This window comes from Mustelus asterias, chromosome 4, assembly GCF_964213995.1.
Source record: "Mustelus asterias chromosome 4, sMusAst1.hap1.1, whole genome shotgun sequence".
NCBI classification, from domain to species: Eukaryota; Metazoa; Chordata; class Chondrichthyes; order Carcharhiniformes; family Triakidae; genus Mustelus; species Mustelus asterias.
This window is the reverse complement of record NC_135804.1, coordinates 46816109-46841849: the sequence shown is the minus strand read 5'-3', so window position 1 is coordinate 46841849 and position 25741 is coordinate 46816109. Positions and strand designations below refer to the sequence as shown.

At 42.3% G+C, this 25741-nt stretch overlaps 1 protein-coding gene across 4 annotated transcripts in view; it reads left to right on the top strand.

Moving 5' to 3' along the window:
• Positions 1-25741, top strand: part of esrp2 (epithelial splicing regulatory protein 2) — a 35554-nt gene that overhangs the window by 5607 nt on the left and 4206 nt on the right. For 3 of the 4 annotated variants that reach the window (XM_078210914.1, XM_078210915.1, XM_078210917.1), the window contains 12 exons: positions 770-883; positions 4201-4315; positions 6957-7055; positions 7141-7195; positions 7727-7837; positions 13784-13916; positions 14006-14048; positions 15721-16022; positions 18745-18963; positions 22636-22834; positions 23508-23700; positions 23895-24072. In XM_078210914.1, coding sequence (XP_078067040.1) covers positions 770-883; positions 4201-4315; positions 6957-7055; positions 7141-7195; positions 7727-7837; positions 13784-13916; positions 14006-14048; positions 15721-16022; positions 18745-18963; positions 22636-22834; positions 23508-23700; positions 23895-24072 — 1761 coding nt within the window. The remainder of the gene's footprint in view (positions 1-769; positions 884-4200; positions 4316-6956; positions 7056-7140; positions 7196-7726; positions 7838-13783; positions 13917-14005; positions 14049-15720; positions 16023-18744; positions 18964-22635; positions 22835-23507; positions 23701-23894; positions 24073-25741) is intronic. The other variant, XM_078210916.1, reaches the window with a different exon arrangement.

Here is a 25741-nt window from a genome sequence, read left to right as displayed (position 1 = left end):
AGCCACTGGTGCGGCAACCTCTCCATTTGAAAATTCTCATATTTTCAAATTCCTCTATTATCTCACCCTTCCTTTCTCCACCTTCTTTAACTCCCCTCTACGATCTCTGCACTCCCTTCAATCCTGGCCTCTTCTGCACCCCGATTTTAATTACTCCACCAGCACTCGTGTCAAGGCCCAAAGCTCTGTAATTCCCTCCCTCAATCTCTTTACCTTTCGACCGCTTTCCTCCTTTTAATGTGCCCCGTCAAAATCTAGCTTTTTGATCAAGTTTTAGATCATCTGTCTTAAAATTCAACATGCAAAGAGATATGTTGTTAGCAATTCATAGAATTGCTTTGGGACACTTCATTATGTTGAAAGAATAGGTAGTAGTAACAACAGAGACTAAAAAATCATGCCAGATCCAGAGCATGCTGGTTAAAATGCTACACTGAAGCTGGCTACATGTGCTGCCTTCTAGAAGCTTTGTTCTGCTTTATTTTGAAATGGAACATGCTTGCAGGTATGGGAGTAGGCAAGTTATCTCTTGATTCTTAATATCCCACCCACCCACAGTCTGAACAAACTTAATCTAACGCCCTAGTCGTACTGCAACTGTGAACGATCATGATGTAGGAAGCAGATACTTTGCGATATGTTGGCCAATGCTGCTTTTTTGTGGTTTAAATGTTTTTGGTGTATGATTTGCCCTCCCACATTCTCGAGGAAGGTGTGAACGAATCGTTCTAAATGCACTGAATAAATACATGAATCATTTCTTTTTCAGTTTAATCAGGTTTTATCGAGTGAGTTGAAATCACTTGGGAGGAGTTCTTATTGCCTTTGTACTGATGGCCAGTTACTCGTTCGGCAGGTCCTACACCCAGAAGCATCCAAAAAGGTGAAGAGATTTGACAGTTGTAAGGTTGCGAATGATCGGTAACCAATATGTTAAATTGAGGCTGATAAATTGGTGTCATCTAAACCTATACTGGACCAGTGTAACATTGTTTCAGCCTTTTATGATGTACTATCATGAAGTGATGCAGTTAGCTTGTGACAACATTTGCACAAAATTCAGCTTCCTCCTTTAGCAATATCAAATTTCGCAACTTTTATTTTAAGATCTTCCTGGTGCACAAGATTCCCGAGCAGTTAATGAGATAATATGTCCCATGAAAACCAGTGAGTTGTTGCTCCAAGCACAGTGGTTAGCACTGCTGCCTCACAGCACCAGGGACCCGGCTTCAATTCTGGCCTTAGATGACTGTCTGTGTGGAGTTTGCATGTTCTCCCTGCGTGGGTTTCCTCCAGGTCCCTCCCACAGTCCAAAGACGTGTGGGTCAGGTTGATAATGCTGAATTGCCCCTTAGTGTTAAGGGGACTAGCAGCCAGCATGCTGCTGCAGGAGGTCCTCAGGGCTGTGTCCTAGGCCTGACCATTTTCAGCAGCTTCATCAATTACCTTTTCCTGTATCATCGAGTTGGGATATTCTTTGATTTCACCATTCTGTTCCATTTGTAACTCTTCAGATAATGAAGTATTCTGTGCACATGCAATGAGACCTGGACTATTTCAGGTTTGGGCATGAATGCTACTTAAATGCCAGGAAATGAACATCTCCAGAAAGAGAATCTGGTCTTCTCCCCATGACATTCAAGCTGAATCCGCCACTATCAACATCCCAAGGATTATCAATGACCAGTCACAGGATTAGGTCTCGGGAATTTTGAGGCGAGTAACTAGTGACTCCCCAACACTTATCCACCATCTACCAGGCACAATAAGGAGTATGGTGGAATATCTCCAACTTCTTGGGATGATTGCAGTTTCAGCAACACTCGAAGCTTGACATCATCCAGGACAAAGCAATCAGCTTGTTTGGCATACCATCCACCACCTTAACCATTCACTCCCTCCTCCACTGGTGTACAATGGCAGCCTTGTGTATTGCAACAACTTGCCAAAACCCTTTTGACAGCACCATCCGAACTCGGGCTCTCTCCCACCTAGAAGAACAAGGGCAGTGGATACATGAGAACAAGTCACGCACTGTATGGCTTTGGAAATGCATTGTGATTCATCGTCACTGGGTTGATTCTCCTTGAACAGAGAAATTTGACTGGAGGTTTAATAAAGGTGTTGTAAATGGTGGAATGGTTTTAAGAGAATAAATAAGGCGAAACTGTTTCCAATGGCAGAAGGGCTGTTCCCCAGAGAACACCGATTTACCTTGACCGTCATTGTCACGTTGCCTGGAGGGATGGTGAAGCAGTAACTTTTCAAAGGGAGGAGTGGGTGGAAAAAATTGCAGAGCTATGGGGAAAATGTAAGCTCTCAGGACAAATTTACTAAATATCCCAAAAAGCTGGCATGAGCACAATGAATGGCATCTTGTGCCATTCCTTGTTGATGGCTTTTTGGCAGTCTAGGCAAACAATACTATTAAGGACTTATGCCATTGTTCTCTTTACAGCAGTCAAGAGACTTTTCACAAAAGGGTCCTTTCCTATTTAATCCTGCTTGCTGTCTCCATGGGGTAATGCACCATTACCTATATCTTTGGAATCCTTTTTCAATTTCCTTAACCCACTCTGGATGTTGAAACTATAATTACCTGGGTTATTTACTTCAACCTGCTAGCACCTTTTAATTGCAACTTTGGTTCTTTCCCGTTCTGCAGTGGCACTCCAGTACCAAACAAATAGTTTCCGGGGGGAGGGGAGGAATAAGATTATGTTATATACTGTACCTTCCTGGACCTCAAGACATCAGATATTTCACAGCCAATGAAGGCTTAGTCAATGCCTCACAAATCTCTTTCCTAGTTTACTCTATCATGGGTGATGTGACTTCTAGGTCAAGTTTTTGGTGACTTAACCTTGAATGTAAGTGATGGATTCTGGACTTACTGAATGTATTCATGCGTGCAAGTAACTGGATGTCAAAAGAAACATCACAAAATGTGAATAGTAGAGGCTTGAAAGGTTGCCCAGAACTGTCACCTGGATAAGGAGTAGAGTTTTGCAATATTTGTACAAGAAAAAATGATTAGAACTGAGAATTTAGGAGTGGAACTTGACAATATTCCCCTCAAAGTCAGTGGGTATTGAATTACGGTAACTGAATAGTTCAAATTACACAGGATTGAGTATTTTGGGATCACATTCTTATTCAGTCTGCTTATAAGTGAAAACTATAAATTGGTGGCCTTGCCAATGGGAGGATGTCTAGTTTATTCTGCTCACAAAGTACAATACTCTCCATGATGCATAAATCTGATAGTCACCTGATCAGTTTAATGAACTTGCAGTGCTTGCATTTCAATAAGGAATGTGAATATCATACAATTTGACTATAGACTAAGGCTGCCTTTGTTTTGCAGTGATGATTGCTGTTGCTGCTTCAACAAGCACCTTGCCATATCCTGCCATCCTAACTCAATATGCTTTTGCTTGAATCTCCAGAAGTTCATAATTCCATCAGCCTGATTACATCAATTTGTCTATTAAAATGGGCAATAAAATAATAAAAATACTAGTCATTAGCCTCAATTCTATCATCCATTTGATTATTTAGAAATTATTTGCTGTTTGTTTTATTTATTTAGTGTCACAATTAGGCTTGCATTAACGCTGCAATGAAGTTACTGTGAAAATCCCCTAGTCGCCACGCTCTGGTGCCTGTTTGGGTACACTGAGGGAGGATTTAGCATGGCCGATGCACCTAACCAGCATGTCTCTTGGGCTGCGGGAGGAAACCGGAGCACCTGGAGGAAACCCATGCAGAAACTGGGAGAACTTGCACAGACAGTAACCCAAGCCAAGAATCGAACCCAGATGCCTGACACTGAGGCAACAGTGCTAACCACTGTGCTACTGTGACATCCAAATTGTAGTGGGAAAGTGTCCTGGAACTCGCTTTGCTACTTGCTGAACTATTGCGTGAAGTATGATAGTTTAATATCCCTAGTCCTTAATTACTATTACATCTAGGACTCCTCTCCTATGTTGACATAAATGATTTGCTGCAGACTTTGGTACCCTAGGTAGGGTTAGTATTTAATGTAACTTTATACTCAATCCCACAATAAATCTATCAGTCTTCTATATTGCAGACGAATCGCTTTGACTTGAAATACAAGCTGTTCAATTTTGAGGACCTTAACCATAAAAATCATGAACATCACTTAACTTTTTTTCTTTTATCTTTTTGTAGAATTTGGTGCTTCCTGACTGTTTCTACTCATTCTATGACCTGCAGAAGGAATTTCACAAGTGCTGTCCAAATGCAGCCTTCGCGAAAGAACTCTCCATCAGTTCCATGGCTGAATGTATCCTTCCTTCTGGTTAACCACCTGTTTCGTGCCGTGACACTTGTTTAATTGGCTTTCTGTAGTTACAGTTCTGATCAGAGATTACTTAACTGGAAATGGATGTACCCAGCTGCAATACAAAACTTCATTTTTAGAGTCAGAGTCACAGAGCAATACAGCATGGAAACAGGCCCTTCGGCCCAAGTGGTCCATGGTGCCCTCCCAGATAGTCCCAATTGCACTCATTTGGCCCATATCCCTCCAATCCTTTCCCATCCATGAACACATATTCTTCCATGGAATTTAACATGGAGCTTGTTAACTATTTTTAAAAGGCTCACAATGAGCCAGCCAAGAGTCGAACCTGGAATCTTCTAATCTGTAGTCAGACACGTTATCCATTGTGCCACTGGTCCACATTTGACATTCACTCTTAAGTGTAGTTAAGTGTTCCAAGACCCTTCATAATAGTATTATAAAAGAAAATTTGACGTTAGGCCATATTAGGGAAGATGACAAGCTTGGTCAAAGAGGTATGCTTTACAGTGTGTCTGTCTGAAAGGAGGAGAGGGAGACCAGGTTAGGTTTGGAGTTAGAGTTTAGATCTTGGCAGCTGAAGGATTGCTGAAGGGAAGCTAGTGGATGCAATTTCCTGCTTTCACACACACAGCTAAACTATAGGGACGTGATTGAAGGCTAGAACAATACAAAAAGTATTATCAGCATTCCCAACTTATTGCAAGTCATCAGTGCAAAAGACAAGGCTTGAAGCATTTGCAACAATCATCAGCCAGAAGTGCCAGATGGATAATGCATCTCAGCCTCTTCATGAGGTCCCCAGCATCATGGATGCCAATCTTCAGCCAATTCGATTCACTCCACGTGATATCAAGAAATGGCTGAAGGAACTAGCTACTGAAAAGGTTATGGGCCCTGACTATTCCAGTGATAGAACTGAAGACTCATGCTGTTCCAGTATAGCTACACACTGGAATCTACTGGGAAAATTGCCCAGGTATGTCTTTGTACACAAAGGTGAACTAATCAAACCAGGTCAATTATCACCCCATCAGTCTACTCTCGATCATCAGTAAAGTGATGGAAGGGGTCATCAACAGTGCTATCAAGTGGCACATGCTTGGGAATAACCTGCTCACTGCGATTCAGTTTGGGTTCCATCAGGGTCACTCAGCTCCTGACCTCATTACAGCCTTGGTTCAATAAAATATGGACTAAGGAGCTGAACTCAGTGTGGTGAGAGTGACTGCCCTTGATATCAAGGCTGCATTTGACTTGAATATGTTATCAAAAAGGGAGGGTTTTTGGGGGGGGGGGGGGGGTGATCTCTTCTCTGGTTGGAGTCATACCTGGCATAAAGAAAGATATTGTGGTGATTGGAGGTCAATATCTCAGCTCCAGGCCAACACTGCAGGAGTTCCTCAGGGTAGTGCCAGGCCCAACCATCTTCAGCTGCTTCATCAAATACCTTCCTTCCATCATAAGGTCAGAAGTGGGGATGTTCACTGACCATTTGCATTGCCTCATACTGAAGCAAACCATGTCCGAATGCAGCACGACTGGCAATATTCAGGCTTGGGCTGATGAGTGGCAAGTAACATTCGTGCCCCACAATTGCCAGGCAATGACTGTCTCCAACAAGAAAGAATAACTGTCACCCATTGACATTACCTTCACTGAATCCCCCACTATCAACATCTTAGGGAGTATCATTGACCGGAAACTGAACTGGATTAGCCATATAAATACTGTGGCTACCAGAGCAGGTCCGAGACTAGGCCCCCTACAGTGAGTAACTCACTTTGACTACCCAAAGTCTGTCCACCATCTACAAGGCATAGGTCAGGAGTGTGGTGGAATGTTTTCCCCTTGCCTGGATGAGTGCAGCTTCTTGAGTGCACACTCAAGAAGCTTGACGCTATCCAGGACAAAGCAGCCTGCATGATTGGCACCCCATCCACAAACACTCGCACCCTCCACCACCAACACACAGCAGCAATGTGTACCATCTACAAGATCCACTGCATGAACTCATCGAGGCTCCTAAGACAACACCTCCCAAAACCCATTACCACTACCATCTAGAAGGACAAGGGCAGCAGACACATGGGACAATCACCTTCTGGATGTTCTCCTCCAAGCCACTCCCCATCCTGCCTTGGAAATATATCACCATTCTCTCATCTGTCGCTGAGTTAAAGTCATGGAACTCACTCTAACAGCTCTGTGGGTGTACCTACACAACATGGACTGCAGCAGTTCAAGAAAGCAGCTCACCGCCATCTTGAGGGCAATTCGGGATGGGCAATGAATGCTGGCCTAGCCAGTGACACCCACGTCACATGAATTAAAAAAAGTTAATATGCACGTGGATTTGGAAATTTCAGTGTAGTCGTTTGGGATTTCTATCCAGTGTAATGGTCAAGGATTTATATTTAATGCCCTCTTTTCTCTTTATGCGCTTTCCCAAGAAAAATGGACTTTTCACCAATATCTGAGCATGTTTGTTCTGCAATCTATCCGATTCCTGAATTGCAAGTAATGTATGATTATTTCACTTAAATCTTGGCATCTTGTTTGGTTTTGTTAATGGGAAGTTAGGAGGATTCGGTTAATTTGACTTCCTTAATGCTGTATACAGACTTGGAATTGAGCACAGAGAATCCAGCCAACGAGTTTGGTGTATTTGAAGTTATTACCATGGGTGCAATTATTTTAAGTTTAATAAGTGAACCTTACAGTAAGTTATCTTTTTGATTTTTAAGCACTGACTCTTCAGTAGTGACTGACTGACTGGTGTATAGTTACTTCATTTTCTCTTTCAGATTATGGGTTCAAGAACTTTGAAACTGTCAAGTACAAATTTGAAACTGGCCCCTGGTAAGTGGTACACTTGTATGCTGGTGTTTGGATTTGGTTTCAAGAATATTTAAGCAAAAATAATTAATTGTCTGTGTAATAAAGTTTAATGATTTGCCTTAAGAATAGAGGTACTATCTGTATCCAGAAAACAATAGGAGCCAGGGCAACATATTTTACCCTTGGTCCAGTTTCCCACAGAGAACACAGAATGGGTTCATGCCTGTGTTGTACTTCAATTGTGGGGAGGAGTTCAGCAAATATTGGCCGCTTCTGAGGACAGAGAGACATTAGCTGGGCTACTCATGCTGGTGTCCCAGTTACTCGCTTTTGAGTGGCATCAGTAGTTGGCAGGATCACATGGTCTGAATAACGTAGGAAAGATCAAAGAGAAAGAGAAAATACTCTTCAAAGAAAATGATGCATGTTGCAATTCTAGTTTTAGATAACTGACTTCCTGCGCAAGGCGATTAAACGATTGTTGCATAATGGTAATTTCTTTTTTCAAGGAACAGTGATGGGTAGAAATTGATGTCAATTGTTCTCTTACAGTAGCAAGGCTGAAGGAGTAAATGGTGAAACTGTAATTAGGGCAAGAGGTCTACCATGGCAATCATCTGACCAAGATATTGCAAGATTTTTTAAAGGACTAAACATAGCAAAGTAAGTGTACTTTGGAATAAGGATACAGTCCTGTGAATGTTTTGTAGCTTTTTAATTTTAAAGAGTGCATGACAGAGGTGTAATTGCTATCAAGTAACTTTACTGGGATTTCCCTTCAATTTTCCATGTTCTTCAAAGTTAAGTTTGTCGAACTATTTTTGAAATCTGAATACAAGTGGAGCTGGAAAGTGGGAACCAAATACCTTGTTATTCTGACATCCAAGATTATAGTGCCTGGATGATGCTCTCTGGTGTTCTCACCAAACCGCTCTGCCTCCATCTTGTGTTTTTGCTTTTTAAAAAAAACACTTCGTAAACTGTGTCTCACCAAATTTTTTAAGCTGCGTAGCCTTTCCTTGCTATCCTGCTTTCCTTTATCCCTATCTGTAAATTACCATCTGGATGCTCTTTGCATACTGTGTCAATTGGTGTTAAACCACTTATGTTCCGATACCCACCTTGCCATCAAAAATGAGAAGTACTTGCAAGTTGCTGACTCTCCTTGGAAGCCATTTTGGTGAGTGGCTTCAGAGGCAACAGTAGAATGAGTACAATTTAGCTGTGTGTCATTTGTTTCTGGTTATGGGTGGGTTGGCACGGCATGTCTGGGTGGCACAGCACAATGGTTAGCACCGCTGCCTCACAGCGCCAGGGACCCGGGTTCGATTCCCGGCTTGGGTCACGGTTTGTGTGGAGTTTGCACATTCTCCCCCATGTCTGCGTGGGTTTCCTCCAGGTTCTCCGGTATTGTCCCACATTCTGAAAAACGTGCTGGTTAGGTGCATTGACCTGAACAGGCATGGGCAACTAGGAATTTCACAATAACTTCATTGCAGTGTTAATGTAAGCCTACTTGTGACTAATAAATAAACTTTAACTTAACTTTTGAACCTGCCCTGTGTTGTTGGTATTTTTTCATTTCACAAATAGAATTCTTTTTAGATGTGGAATTTCTGACTGTCAGCCCTCCTCAGACTTTAGAAGACTTTCCAAGATCAAACTTGGTAGCCAAATTAAAGGGAACGGGGGTTAGTGTGGGTATAAAATTGGCTAAGTGACAGAAAGATTACAGCATGCAAACAGTTGGTTTTCAGACTGGAGGAAAATGTACACTGTAGTGACCTTCATCAGGGATTGCTGTTGGGAACGCTGCTCTGCTTGATGTGTCCTTGATTTCTACATGGCATCATTTCAAACTTTTCAGATGATACTAATCTAGGAAATGTAGTAAACCATGAAGGAGGATAATGGACTTCAAGAGGAGATAGGCAGCTAGCTGGGCAAGCACGACAGGCGCAAACATGTAATGTAGAGAAATGTGAAATATACTTTGATAGGCAGGCAGCAATAGAAATTTACTGGTGCAATGCTGAAGGTGGTTGGCAGCAACAGTTTATCAGTTTACACACATCTTTGAATGTGGCAGGACAAGTGGAGATGGCTGTAACATATACAAGATCCGTGGCCTTATTAGTAGAGGTATTGAGCACAAGAAGCTTATGTTTACCTTTTATTAGATTTAAAGTTTATTTATTTGTGTTACAAGTAGGCTTACATTAACACTGCAATGAAGTTACTGTGAAAATCCCCTCGTTGCCACACTCCAGCCCCTGTTCGGATACACTGAGGGAGAATTTAGCATGGCCAATGCACTTAACCAGCAAATCTTTCGGACTGTGGGAGGAAACTGGAGCACCCGGAGTGCAAACACAGACATGGGAGAACATGCAGACTCCACACATGGTGACCCAAGCCAGGAATCTAATCCGGGTCCCTGGTGCTGTGAGACACTGGTCAGGGCTCAGCTGGAGTTTTGTTCCATTCTGGCCACCATTCGCATGAGAAAGGATGTTGAGGCCTTGCAGAGAGTGCTGAACATTATCTGGGATGAGGGACTTTAGCTATCTTGGAGAGGCTAGAATTGCTGGAGGAGTTCTCCTTGGAGCAGGGAAGGCTGAGGTTTGGTAGAAGGGTTCAAAATCAAAAGGCTTCTGATAGAAACTGTTTCCAGTGGCAAAAGGCCCAGTAACCAACAGACACAAATGATTGGCAAAAGAGCCTGAAATGATGTGAAGAATAATTTTTACACAGGAAGTTGTGATTTGGAATGCATTTTTGGAAAGGGTGTGGAGGCACACAACTTTAGATTGAACAAATATTTGAATGTGGGGGGGCGGGGGGATATTAACACAGCTGTGGGAAAGAGCAGAAGATTCAGATTAACTGAGTGCCTCTACCAAAGAGCCAGCACAATTGAATGAATGGCCTCCATCTGTGCTGTATCAGAATTATAGAATCCTACAGTATGGAAAGAGGTCGATTGGCCCATTGAGCCTGAACTGACAACAATCCCATCCAGACTTTATCCCAATAACCCCATGCATTTACCCTAGCTAGTCCCCCTGACACTAAGGGCAATTTAGCATGTCCAATCCACCTAACCAACACATCTTTGGGAGGAAACCAGAGCATCCGGAGGAAACCCACAGAGACACGGGGAGAACGTGCAAACTCCACACAGACAGTGACCCAAGGCCGGAATTAAACATGGGTCCCTGGCGCTGTGAGGCAGCAGTGCTAACCACTGTGCCACCTATGAATGATTCTAGAATAGCTAGGTGTTCATTCTATATCTGAGCTGTCTGATTCCATTCCCCTAGGGCCTCCCTGTGTCCGTTTTAAAGTTTGTTTATCTAGTTCCATCTGAAAAACTGCATTTGAATTTGATTCAATCTGTACTTGAAGTAATGCACTTCACAGTCCACTATCTGTATGCACTGCTCAGCCTCGAATGGCCAAGCTCCGATTCCGGTCTTAGCAGGGGAGAGGTGTGGTCAGTGTTGAGGGATGTGGAAGACTATGGCTTTGGTCTTCCAGTGTTCAGCTCTGGGAGATTGTGACTCATTCAAGCCTGGATATTGGTCAAATGTCTTAACAACACTGGCAATGAGGGGCTGAGCACTCATTAGCAATGGCTAGACATTACTCTTGAGCGATGATCAAGAGAGAACACCCTCAGGTGTAGAAGTGAAAGAAGGAAAATACTTTAGGACCAGTTACATAAAACGTAAGAATGTGTTATTTTGGAGGGGAGGGGAATGGTTGGTTTGGGATGAAAGTAGGACAGAATAGATCTTTAGATCGAAACACCTCTATCAATTATTTTTATGATTTGTAAAAAGCTATTTTAAAAGTTAGCCAGAATAGGTGCCCTTCCTCAGTCACTGTTGCCAGGCTATACAAGTGGTGAATCCAAGGATTGTTTTGCACTTTTCTCTCTTCCTCTTGTCTGTGGAATGATTCTTTGTCCTTTTCCCCTCCCTCAGCACCTTTATCTCCTCGTGTTCAAATGGCTGTCCACTTGCCAGTTTTGACATCGAATGTCAACAAGTATTTAGCTGTATGGGGAAATCTTGCCTCCACCGTGTGTTTTACACATTGCTGGACAGAGGTCAAGAACAAGAATTCCTGCCTGTTTATTTCTGTGCTTAAATTGGGATGCCAAGGTCAATTTGTAGCACCCGGATTTAGGCATAGTGCGTGACTGAGATGTACAGACTGTGGATTATTCCTGGGACTTCCTAGTCTGTATGGCTCAATTAAACTTGGGTTATTCAGGGAAGTCCTGTAAGAATTGTGCGTTGTAAGACAAATTGAGAGTATAACACTGACCTTTTTATTACTCTATTCAAAATGCAAAATATTAAAGTTTAAATACTAGTATTGTGGGTATCTAGTTCATGGTTTGAGTAAAGCTTTTGGTTTTTGGAACTAAAGCTTAATTGTAGAAATTGAGATCAATGCAATTAAAGTAAGCTTGGAGACTTGTCCTCAGCTAGAAAGGGAAGATCAAAAGGCAATAGATGGACTTACTTAGCTGGGGTGTTGGAGACATGTCTGCAATTCTTGCAACAAGGACATTTCAGAGAGAGGTTTTTGTAGTTGGAGCTAAATTAGTTTACATAGAACATAGAACAGTACAGCACAGAACAGGCCCTTTGGCCCACGATGTTGTGCCGAGCTTTATCTGAAACCAAGATCAAGCTATCCCACTCCCTATCATCCTGGTGTGCTCCATGTGCCTATCCAATAACCGCTTAAATGTTCCTAAAGTGTCTGACTCCACTATCACTGCAGGCAGTCCATTCCACACCCCAACCACTCTCTGCGTAAAGAACCTACCTCTGATATCCTTCCTATATCTCCCACCATGAACCCTATAGTTATGCCCCCTTGTAATAGCTCCATCCACCCGAGGAAATAGTCTTTGAACGTTCACTCTATCTATCCCCTTCATCATTTTATAAACCTCTATTAAGTCTCCCCTCAGCCTCCTCCGCTCCAGAGAGAACAGCCCTAGCTCCCGCAACCTTTCCTCATAAGACCTACCCTCCAAACCAGGCAGCATCCTGGTAAATCTCCTCTGCACTCTTTCCAGCGCTTCCACATCCTTCTTATAGTGAGGTGACCAGAACTGCACACAATATTCCAAATGTGGTCTCACCAAGGTCCTGTACAGTTGCAGCATAACCCCATGGCTCTTAAACTCCAACCCCCTGTTAATAAAAGCTAACACAATATAGGCCTTCTTCACAGCTCTATCCACTTGAGTGGCAATCTTTAGAGATCTGTGGATATGGACCCCAAGATCTCTCTGTTCCTCTACAGTCTTTAGAACCCTACCTTTGACCCTGTAATCCACATTTAAATTAGTCCTACCAAAATGAATCACCTCACATTTATCAGGGTTAAACTCCATTTGCCATTTTTCAGCCCAGCTTTGCATCCTATCTATGTCTCTTTGCAGCCTACAACAGCCCTCCACCTCATCCACTACTCCACCAATCTTGGTGTCATCAGCAAATTTACTGATCCACCCTTCAGCCCCCTCCTCTAAGTCATTAATAAAAATCACAAAGAGCAGAGGACCAAGCACTGATCCCTGTGGCACTCCGCTAGCAACCTGCCTCCAATCCGAAAATTTTCCATTCACCACCACCCTCTGTCTTCGATCAGACAGCCAGTTACCTATCCAATCGGCCAACTTTCCCTCTATCCTACACCTCCTCATTTTCATCATAGTTTAAAAATATTTATTGAACCCTGAAGGATTGCAACGCCCATTTATTTAATCAGATTAAAGAAGAAATTATGAATGAGGGATAGATTAATTAATAGTCCAGAACGAGCTATATCTGAGAGGGGTGGAGCATAAGGAGGTTATCTGGTGTCAATTTATCTGGATGTATTGAGAGTTAGTTGCAGTTTGGACCTCATGTGGTTTGCAGGTCATTGAGTGCAATGGTCAAAATAAATGTTTGTCAGACCTGCACTGCAAGCGCAGTTTAAAGAAAAATAACTTCATTCACTGTGGAGTGCAGATGAGGCTTAATCTCTGTTTGAATTTGTGAGGCAACTGAAAATGGAAGATTTACCTACTTTGAAACTAGTAAAAGAATCTACAGTGGTCCCCCAGTGCGTTGAGGCAAAGATAACAAGCAGATTAGATTGGAAATACTGGAAAAGTAACCAGAACTTGGGACTGAGACATCCGCAGTCAGAGATGGTAAATGAAAGCTTTACCTCCAAGTTGGAGCTGAGGAGAATTCTCCAGAGGACTCTGGTATACTCCTGGGTGATCCTACAGAAGTAAATAACTTTTACTGTGTCTTAAGAGAATCCTTGGGGGAAGTGAAAAGTAAATCATATTGTGAAGTTAATAGTGCTTGTTTTGTTTAACTTCTTTTAAAGACACAGTTGGTATTTTCTTTAGCAAGTGAAATCTTGTGGCATAATTCCATTTAAGACTAGGTATTCCAATTTATTTTTCAATGTTACCCATCCCTAACTGGGTCATAAGTGTTATAGTGGATTGAAGATTGAGATTTGTGGTTGGAATGAATCAGCGAATAGTTTTATAGTGGCAATTCACCGGTTTTATTGTAGAGGTGGCGTGGCGCTGTGTCTCAACTCGCAAGGAAGAAGAAACGGAGAAGCACTGGTCAGGTTCATCAATCCGGAACACCGAGACCTTGCACTCGAAAGGCATAAACATCACATGGGCAGCAGATACATTGAGGTGGGCACGCACATGAAGTAACTTTATAATTATACTTTAAATGGCAAAGCTCAAATGAATGGTTGATTGTGAAAATTAATTTCCATTAGGTATACAAAGCTACTGGGGAAGAGTTCTTAAAAATTGCTGGAGGTAAGTTTTTTTAAAAGAACAATCCAATGGAATATTAACTTAGAATTTAAAAAATGCTGGCAGATCAATGGTTTCTAATCTCATTGTCCACACCCCTGAATACTGAACCAAGGATCAATTTTAGATATTGTTCAGGCTGGTGCATTCCCAGTTAATCCTCGGTCTTGCTGCACACCGTAACCACGGCCATGCAGGGTTACGTCTCTGCTTTAAAAGAAAATGCCCCTTGTCTTGGGTGAAAAGCATCTCCAGTTAGCGAGAATGAGTTTATGCCGGCAGCGATACTGCTGAATCATCTGCCTGTTTGTGCTGGGGTGGGTGGTGCAGTGGCAGGGTTGGAGAAAGAGGTAGTAAGCGAAAGGTGCAAGTAAATCTGGGTGAAAATGAGGTATATACTTCCATCGTAGATACCAGCCCTCAGTGGAACCCATGCATGCAAAGACTGCCCTTGCTAAAGCATCTGTAGGCCTCATTTCTGTAGTTCTGGCAACCGCTAGTGGAGAGGAAATTGTTGCTTACAGGGATGGAACTGGTTGGAATTTTGATACCCCTTTCATCAGTTGAATGATCTGATGATGCTGCCAATGTGGGCAGAAATATGTGAGGCAACTCTGCCCAAACAGGGTAGAGATATAATGTGACAGACATCAACTCCTAAAACATACCTCAAATCTACCTTTAAAGGTTTTATTTTTGCAGAATGAGTCTCATTCTCCATTTCAGGATGGGGAAATGTGTACGTTGCTACCATAATGGCAACTCGTACCTTCTGTCCTTGAATCTGGGCATGTTGAGTTCACTCATGATCCCAAGTAATGTGGCAAAATTTGGAGCCTAATTTCTGACTGGAAACCAAGATGGCATACATCCCTTTGGCAGAGATTTAAAACCTCTCTTTCAAATGAAATGGGCAGTGAGATGTGAAACCTGAATGTGCTGCTAAATCTAGTTTCTAAAATTGGGGGTGGGGGGGGAGGAGGGGTGGGGGGGAGGGGTAGGGAGGGGGAGGGGAAAGATAGTTTAGTTCCTAACATAGTGAAATGAAAACATAGAATAAAAATCAGAATTATTTCATCAAATAAGCACCCTAATGTTCATTACTAAAAGTGTGGCTGCTTACCAATATTATTATTGGTAAGTGGTAGGCAAGGCCAAGAAAAAATTCAGCCAGAAAAGTCTACCAAAACATAGAAACATCACTATTTCTATGTTTCTATGTTTTGGTAGACTTTTCTGGCTGAATTTTTTCTTGGCCTTGCCTACCATTTACCAATAATAATCCCTTGCCCAAGAGATTGGTTTATGAAGCAAGAGTCCAGTTAACACAATCATGTAGTAGCCTTGGTTTTTTTTTCTCTCTCCTGGCGGCAGTAACTCAGTAAAATGATTAAACCTGTTCTCATTGGACAGCTGTTTTCAGTAAAGCCCTGAAGTGATTACAAGGCAGTAAACTCGTCTTGGGATTCGAGTGACCATTGTAATCTGCTCCAGGTTTGTCCTTTTTATTGATTTCTTATCAGAATCATTGAAATTGCCACTTTATCATTTCCTTCTGCAGTTAATCTTGGGACTTTGCTGTACTTGCTGATCTTTCTATCTTGGGACAATTGGAAGGTGGCTACATAATTATTGCACTGTTAATACCATTTTGAAAGATTGCTTTTCAATGCAGGTACTTCGAATGAAGTGGCACAATTCTTGTCGAAGGAGAACCAAGTTATAATACGAATGCGTGGACTACCTTTCACAGCCTCTGTAGATGATGTCCTCGGCTTTTTTGGAAATGAGTGTCCCATTACAGGTGGCAAGGAGGGGCTCCTCTTTGTTAAGTACCCCGATGGAAGGCCGACAGGGGATGCTTTTGTATTGTTTGCCTGTGAGGAGTTTGCACAAAATGCACTTAAAAAGCACAAGGAAATATTAGGAAAGCGTTACATCGAACTGTTCAGAAGCACTGCGGCAGAAGTACAACAGGTTAGTCTTCCTGAGGACGTGTATGATCTTGACGCAACAACTATTGGAGTGGATAAACAGTTTTCATTTTATGTTCTCCCCTTCTCCCAATTCGCCTCACATTTTCTGTAAGTTCTTCCAATTTGGTGCCGACTGTCCTCTGTTTGAAGTCATAGAATTGTACAGTAAAAAGTCTCATGACACCAGATTAAAGTCCAACAGGTTTATTTGGAATCGCAGGCGCTGCTCCTTCCATCAGGTGAGTAGAGGTTAGTTCACAAACACAGCATATATAGGCGAAGACACAATTGCAAGATAATCTCCTGAGGAAGGAGCAGCACTCTGAAAGCTCATGATTCCAAATAAACCTGTTGGACTGTAACCTGGTGTTGTGAGACTACTTACTGTGCCCACCCCAGTCCAACGCTGGCATCTCCACATCATAGAATTGTATGGCAAATAACAAGCCATTTAGTCAATCATGCCTGCGCCAGCTCTTAGTCCCCTAACGCCGCACGCAAACCTTTCCTTTTTGAATCTAATCTGTTGCGCAGTGTTACTTTGGCTTTGTTTACTGCCAGCCAAACAATTCAAGTCCGGAACATGAAATAATATTCTTTAAAAGTTCAGTTTCGGCTCATGAATGTTAATTGGTGCTTTTTAAGTTGGGAGTCCCAGTGAGTAGAAGCTACTGTCAGTGATGATTAACCAATTCTGGGGTACATTTTGTCCTGTTGAGGAACCATTTTAACAGCTACTTTTCAGATAATGGGTTAGTTTAAAAATTCAACATCTTGAGAGAAAATATGCCAGATAACTGAAATTTAACATTGAATAAACTTCATCTTTTCTGGCTTTTTTATTTTTGATATTTGTTTCCCTAACCTTTTTTAAAAAAAAAGACATTCCTTTTTTGACAGAGAGGATGTGGATGTTTTGAGCGATGCAATGTTTGGTATTTTTATGTAACATAGATTTTTACAAAATCTAATTGTGCCAAGTCTCTCCGGAATAATATGGGCTAAGTATTTCCTCGTACTGATTTATGCAGCACTCGTGCTGCATTTACAGTGTGATTGTAATGTTAGGATGAGGTGCTGGGGAGTTACAGATTGGAACCAAGACTCATTGGATCTCTGCAGCAAAGTGGGCTGGTACAGCTTGAAGGAATAATGCAAAGCAAGATCTTCCAAGTCAAGTCTACTTCTGAGCCTTGCACTACAACGTCCGAGCTTCACACGAACAGAGCTGAAATATAAGTATGGCTACAATGCCTCTTTGTTGGAGTAGCTTTGCAGTAATTATAGGCCAGTAAGTTTGACGTCGGTGGTGGGCAAGTTATTGGAAGGTGTGATAAGGGATAGGATCTACAAATATTTGGATAGACTTATTAGGGAGAGTCAACATGGCTTTGTGCGTGGTAGGTCTTGTTTGACCAATCTATTGGAGTTTTTCGAGGAGGTTACCAGGAAAGTGGATGAAGGGAAGGCGGTGGATGTTGTCTACCTGGATTTCAGCAAGGCCTTTGACAAGGTCCCTCATGGGAGGTTAGTTAGGAAGGTTCAGTCACTGGGTATACATGGGGAGGTAGTAAATTGGATTAGACACTGGCTCAATGGAAGAAACCAGAGAGTGGTTGTGGAGGATTGCTTCTCTGAGTGGAGGCCTGTGACCAGTGGTGTGCCGCAGGGAGCGGTGTTGGGTCCATTGTTGTTTGTCATCTATATCAATGATCTGGATGATGATGTGGTAAATTGGATCAGCAAATTTGCTGATGATGCAAAGATTGGAGGTGTAGTGGGCAGTGAGGAAGGTTTTCAAAGCTTGCAGAGGGATTTGGACCAACTAGAAAAATGGGCTGAAAAATGGCAAATGGAATTTAACGCAGACAAGTTTGCACTTTGGAAGGACAAACCAAAGAAGAACGTACAGGGTAAATGGTAGGACTCTGAAGAATGTAGTTGAACAGAGGGATCTGGGAATACAGGTACAGAATTCCCTAAAAGTGATGTCACGGGTGGATAGGGTCGTAAAGAGTGCCTTTGGTACATTGGCCTTTATAAATCGGAGTATCGAGTATAAAAGTTGGAGTGTTATGGTAAGGTTATATAAGGCATTGGTGAGACCGCATTTAGAGTATTGTGTACAGTTTTGGTCACCTAGTTACAGGAAGGATGTAAATAAGGTTGAAAGAGTGCAGAGAAGGTTCACAAGGATGTTGCCGGGACTTGAGAAGATGAGTTACAGAGAGAGATTGAATAGGTTGGGGCTTTATTCCCTGGAGCGTAGAAGAATGAGGGGAGATTTGATAGAGGTGTATAAGATTTTGATGGGTATAGATAGAGTGAATGCAAGCAGGCTTTTTCCACTGAGGCTAGGGGTGGAAAAAACCAGAGGGCATGGGTTAAGGGTGAAAGGAGAAAAGTTTAAAGGGAATATTAGGGGGGGCTTCTTCACAGAGTGGTGGGAGTGTGGAATAAGCTGCCGGATAAAGTGGTAAATGCGAGGTCACTTTTAACATTTAAGAAAAACTTGGACGGGTTCATGGATGAGAGGGGTGTGGAGGGATATGGTCCAAGTGTAGGTCAGTGGGACTAGGGAAAAAAATGGTTTGGCACAGACAAGAAGGGTCTAAAGGCCTGTTTCTGAGCTGTAATTTTCTATGGTTCTAATGCTATATAGTTTTCTTAATTTCTACATGAAAGCTCCTTCCAACTGTTTTCTTTTCTTCCCAATGTCCCAGGTATTAAATAGGTACATGTCTACGCCGCTAATTTCAACACTCCCAGCTCCTATCATCCCAGTGATACCTCAGCCGTTCATTGCCACAGGACATGCCAGAGACTGTATACGTCTACGAGGTCTTCCCTACACAGCAACCATTGAGGATATTCTAGACTTTATGGGTGAATTTACCATTGACATAAAACCTCACGGTGTTCACATGGTATTAAATCAACAGGTAATTTTCAATCTACTGCCACTAATGTAATATTTTTACCCTCTGACAATGAAGCTGCTAGTTGGGATTGGGTAAAAGGGCATTTGTGAAGCTGCCATAAGGTTCTCTCGACTTTAAACATAAATGGCTTTTATTTCAAGTGTGCTAACTGAATTATGAATTTTTTTCTATGTAAATCTGTTTTAAGTTCAGTGAGCTGACTGCCACTATATTAGTAATTTAGTGGAGAGTTTTGGTTAGTGGGTAATCCTCCTCCCTTGGGGAGGAAGTTGGAAGAGAAAGGTGACATTGAAGTCTCCTAATAAACCTCCCTAATGTGTCAGTGCCCGATGGGTTTAGTTGTTCCATGAGAGTTTTAGGAGTGAAGGTGCCATGTTTGAGAGTGTTTGAGCTTTGCAAACAAGGTGTATGGTGTTTTTTAAATTCTTTCATGGGACATGGGCAACACTGGCAAAGCCAGCAATTATTACCCACCCCTAATTTCCCTTAACTGAGTGGCTTGCTAGGCCATCTTGGAGAGGGCATTTAAGAGTCAACCACGCTGGGGATCTGAAGGCACCCTTTCCCCCAAAAGGGCATTAGTGAACCAGATGGGTTTTTTACAACAGTTGGTGATAATTGTCATGGTTACCAATTTCAGTATTATTAATTTAATTTAAATTCCGCTAGATGCTGTGGTGGGATTTGAGTCCTTGTCTCTGAGTGCCTTAGTCTGTACAAAACTGTATGCATATGCACATTGGCAATTTACATAGTCTCAGAATATTCAGTCTGGATTTGCTTTCAGCCCCTCAATGACTAGTAACTTTATCAATTAACATTTTGCATTAATGTGAACGTGAGTGTATATTTGAAATTGCGAGAGCAAGAAAGGGAAAGGTTGGTTGTTGAAGTGAACCAATCCTGATTTTGTGTATGAATGCATTGGCTCGTTCCGCTCCCATGCCAAAGCTCCATCGATATTTGTTCTGCGTTGAAAAATAGACCACGCCAAACCCAGTCTTGTCTGCTGGTTACTAATTGCAAGTACACCAATATGGAACTTGAATTTATGCTTTAAATTTAACATTCTAATTCAGAATGGAAAGTTGCATGAAACCACTTGTCTCGTCCCATTTTAACCCAAGGTTCTCGTCTTCAAACATGCCTAGAGATTAATGAATTAAGCACAGAGCAAAACAAATAATGATTGCAGGGACTAGCTGGGAGTCCAAACATGTTTAGGCAGGGAAGTACTTGTGAGCCGACTTGCTTTATTTTTGCAGCAATACTTAACGAACAGAATATTGGTACAACTGGAGTTAGCAATGTAGAAACGTGGTCAGTCCACCATCCTTCAATATTTGCAGCCATAGCGAAAACCCTATTCATATATATGCTATAGGCACCGTCAGGATTTAGTGTATGAGATTCCTTCTATGGTCTGTTACTAACCTCTTCCTTGATATTTGCTAGTTCCAACTCCCACATACTCACAATCGCACTATTTATGTTGCTAGACTCCTACTTTATCCCTACTATACTCCTTATACACCTATGACTGTGTGGTCAAATTCCCCTCCAATTCGATTTTCAAGTTTGCTGACGACACCACCGTAGTGGGTCGGATCTCAAACAATGACAAGACAGAGTACAGGAATGAGAGAGAATTTGGTAAACTGGTGTGGCAACAATAATCTCTCCCTTAATGTCAACAAAACGAAGGAGATTGTCATCGACTTCATGAAGTGTAAAGGAGAACATTCTCCTGTCTACATCAACGGGGACGAAGTAGAAAGGGTCGAGAATTTCAAGGTTTTAGGTGTCCAGATTACCACCAACCTGTCCTGGTCCCCCCTCCCCCGTGCTGACACTATAGTTAAGAAAGCCCACCAATGCCTCTACTTTCTCCGAAGACTAAGGAAATTTGGCATGTCAGCTACGACTCACCAACCTTTACAGATGCACCATAGAAAGCACTCTTTCTGGTTGTATCATAGCTTGGCATGGCTCCTGCTCTGCCCAAGACTGCAAAGAACTACAAAAGGTCGTGAATGAAGCCCAATCCATTACGCAAACCAGCCTCCCATCCATTGACTCTGTCTACACTTCCCGCTGCCTTGGCAAAGCAGTCAGCATAATTAAGGACGCCACGCTCCCCGGACATTCTCTCTTCCACCTTTTTCCTTCGGGAAAAAGATACAAAAGTCTGAGATCACGTACCAACTGACTCGAGAACAGCTTCTTCCCTGTTGTTGTCAGACTTTTGAATGGACCTACCTTGCATTAAGTTGATCTTTCTCTACCCCCTAGCTATAACTGTAACACTACATTCTGCAATCTCTCGTTTCCTTCTCTATGAACGGTATGTTTGGTCTGTATAGTGCGCAAGAAACAATACTTTTCACTGTACGTTAATACATGTGACAATAAATCAAATCAAAATTATATAGTTTAAGTAATCGTGTCAAATGAACTAATATACTGAGGTGTTAGAATGTGCTGTCTTCTCAGATTTTAATAAAATAGGTCAAACTTAACTGCTGCTTAGCTTTCACAGTGTTTGTTCAAATTGCCATTTAAAATAAATTAACAGTAGACAAATCAACTTTGAGTGCTACATAGAAAATAATAGCCTGTAAAATATTCAAAAAGCATTGTTTGGGCATGTTAAGGGAATACTGGCAAATCCTGAGCTTGAACTTTTTTTGTCTATTTAGCATAAATTGTTTTATTTAATTTGCATATTAATTGATTTTAACTGATTCATAAAACTGCCCGTGCTTTGAAGCAGTTCCACAACCAATAGGTGGGAATAGGAAAAAGCACCACAGCAACTTGCACCAATATCCTCTGACTTCTCGTGTTTTGCTTGTGCCTTGAGGGGTAGCCTCTAAATAAAGGTAGGGGAGATAAAGTTCTTCAATTCAATAACCACCCCCACCCTTAATAGGAAGCAGGCTCTCTTTGAGAATGGGAATTTAATATTGATTAGTTGTGTTTTGAACTGTGACCAATGCCTTAGTTTGAGTTGCTTTCAAGTTGGGTCAAGATCAAGGGGTTGACTTCAAGCTAAACCAGTTGAGTTTGTGATTAAAAACAGAGCGCTGGAAAAAAACTCAACAGCTCTGGCAGCATCTGTGGAGAGAGAGAAACAGTGTCAATATTTTGAGTCCAATATCAAGACTCCTTTGAACTGTTCTGCACAAGAGTCATATTGGACTCTATGTTAACTTTGTTTCTCTCTCCACAGATGCTAGACTTGCTGGCCTGAATTCTCTGGCTGTTCATGCCAGCGGGATTCTCCGATTCCCACCAGCAGCGCACCCCTGTCTACAGGTTTCCTGCTGGGGTGGGGTGACGTCAATGGGAATTCCCATTGACGGTGGCGGGACCAGAGAATCCTGCCGCTAGCAAACAACGCGCCACCTCCCGCTGGCGGGAAACACACGGCTGGGAGGCCGGAGAATCTCGCCCGCCGTATTCTTTTCCCCCACAACTTCATTCTTGTTTCAGATCTCCCACATCTACAGTACTTTGCTTTTTATTGTGAGGTTGATTGCATATTTTAATGCCTTTTTTAAAAGATCCTGTTGTATTCTTGACTACAATGGTGCATTTTGGGTTTTTTTTTTAGAAAGAGGAAAGGAACTGTTTCCATCTGTGAATAACTACTCTCTTATCCCACACCAGGGCCGGCCTTCGGGTGATGCTTTCATTCAGATGAAGTCTGCAGACCGTGCTTTCCTGGTTGCACAGAAGTGTCACAAGAAGACAATGAAGGATAGATATGTGGAAGTTTTTCAGTGTTCTGGAGATGAAATGAGCTATGTTTTAATGGGTGGCACTTTAAATCGTAGTGGCTTGTCTCCGCCGCCATGTAAGTTACCATGTAAGTTTTGAATTCTGATGCTCTCTTGCTGCTAATGCTGAAAATGTGGTAGGTGGAGCCTGGGGCTTTGTTTAGCTTTTCATCTTTTACCTGGTTTGCCATGATCAATAATTCATTAATCAAGGCTTGAGACTGAATGGGAGTTTTGATTATTTTTTAACCCCCCCCCCCCACCCTCCCCAACTCCTTCCCCTTCACCAAGTGGCGGAATTGGACATTGTATGGGGCAGTATGTTGCTTTTGGGGGTACTTTTCTGGAGCTCTGCATTAGGTCTGCCTGGTAATTGGATTTTGCATCTTTTGGAGATGATGCTGATAAGATTTGGCCCAGTGAGTTGAAGATGAGGTGGCCATTCACTGGGGTGCCTCTCGCGCTTAACATCCAAGATGTCATGCATGTTCAGATTAGAGTTTGACTTGCACGATTATGAACACGTAGAGTTTTTTTTTTAAATGTAGGGGTAAGCCAAACGCCAAATTAACATGAAGGATATGCATGAAGGCAAAACTGGATTTGAGAGTTTATTGGCAACATTGCAATGGCTGCCACCAGTGGGGGTTCAGACACCTTGAATGCTAATAATGCACCAAGATATGTGGGATCCTGTCAGATATGCATGACGATTAACTACCTTGCTTTTCTCATGTGTCCCTTTTTCTGTTCATCTTGCAGGCCTTTCCCCACCCACATACCCAACATTCTCACCTTGTACTTCTGTAATACCAGCTGAAGCCGCGCTTTATCAGCCCCAAGCCTTATTGGCTCCAACACGGACAGCACAGCCCCCACCACCCGCAGTTGCCTATTATCCTGCTCAGGCCACCGCCACTCAGCTTTATATGAACTACACAACCTACTATCCAAGGTAAGTGTTTGTGTTCCCTTGTTACCGGCAATTTAATGCTTGGACCATTAGTCAAGAATGTTTGTCGGCGATGTCTTTTATTACTTTACTGTTCAAAATTTACTCAACTGTGCAGCCAGGAAACATTTTGGGGAAACCTACTGTCTCCTTTTTTGTGAATATTTGGACTGATCAAAAGACCACTTTCCTTCCAGCCCGCCAGTATCTCCCACGACAGTAGGATACTTCGCAGCTCCCCAAGCGGCAATGGCTGCTGCGGCTACATCAGCAACCCATGCTGTGTTACCACAACCAGGAGCACTCATTCGCATGCAGGGTCTGCCCTACAACATTGCAACGAAAGACATCCTCAGCTTCTTCCAAGGCTATCAGGTAAAAATCATTATTTTCTACTTTTTTTTGAGGATCTTTTTCCTATCCACCAGAGCATAATTTGATTTGAGGATATTCTGCATATGTGCCTCCTTTTTCAGGAATGCAATACAACATTTAAAATGTGTCTGTCTGTGTTATAGTTCACTTGTTTGCGAAGGCCTAAGGATTTCTAACTGAGCAATTTTTTTTCTCATGCGTTCCATTTCTCTTGCTCTCCTGGATGTGTTGAATGGCGTGCTGATCTTAAAGTGAATACATTATGGACCGCCTCTAGTTTGGTATGGCCGTGTGAAAATGGGAGTACAATTTACAGTGCACTGTCTGTGGGTATTGATCTGACAGGTGTCAATGGTGATATATTTTAGTGGGAGTTCGGTCTCTACCATCTCTGTGGGGGAAAACGAGATGGTGGTGGGCTTTTTGGGTTCCCTGCCCCCTGTATAGAATCCTTTCTGGTTTTGTGGGGCTTTTGTACTGCATGTGTGAGCACCATAATGAGCAGTTGCAGTAATACCAGACCTGCCATTGTATAAATACCATCTCCAAAACTACAGTGGCACCCAAACAAATTTAATGAGTTTTAAATATGATCCAGGAATCCATTGTGCTCTGCATCACCTTTCTTGACTGTAATTTCCTTTCTTTGCTGTCATTTGCTACCCTTCTCCATGATCTTGTTGACTGCTTTAGTTTTGACAATCTTGTGTCAAGTTCTGCCTGTTGTCTTGTAGCTTAAGACATTTTAGTAACATCACTAAGTAGAGTTGCAAGCAATTCCTGAGTCCATCTACCTGGTGTACAGTTTCTTCAGATCTAAATATGCCATTTTTATTTTGTGTCTGAATGGGCAGGGGGGGAAAGGTCAACGTGGGAGCCATTTTGTGTAATTCTAGTCCCAACCCTGTCTTTAACCATGGTTTGGACTGATCCAGTTTCTGCTTATTGTAAAACCAAGTGGACTTTCATTCCTAAATATTCTACCTCCCAGACTCTTATTGGCAGAATTATCTTCAGCTGCAAGGTATGCACGGGAAACTTAAAAACAAAATAATCCCTCTTGGGGAGTGTGTAGTATTTTTAGTCCCTGCTTCCCAGCCTCAGACAAACTTCTCGTCTTTGCCTTTGGTCAGTTTGTTGTTATCCTGAAAATGGTGCAATATTTCAAGACCTTTAAATCTAAAACCACTTGATCTGCACATCTTGGATTGTCTTTTCTGCGAGTTTTTGTAAATGCCGTTTTGAGCTGTTTGAACAGAGAGTAGTCTTTGACAGAGCTGTATACTTTCCTTTTTTTTTTTACATATTAAAATTGCCAGTCTGACAGTCACAACACAATGACCTCGCCGGCAGCTGGGATTTTCCAGTTCCGCAGCAGTGAATGGAAGTTTGTCTGAGCGCCAAATTCTCCATTCTCACCGGCAGTGGGCTAACGACATTGGAGAGTTTCAGTCCTTGTCTCAAAGCAGTACATTTTACAAAACTAGAACAGACCAAGGAAGTAGCTACAAGGAAGGCAAAAAACCAACTAATCTGGTCAAATCTTTGTTTGCAATTAAGATTAAAATCCTGGATTCCCCCCCCCCCCCCCCCCCCCCGTATGTCACCTGGACTATAGAGTGAAACTGTACCACATTAAACCTACAGCAGCAATGAGTCATAAGGCAGA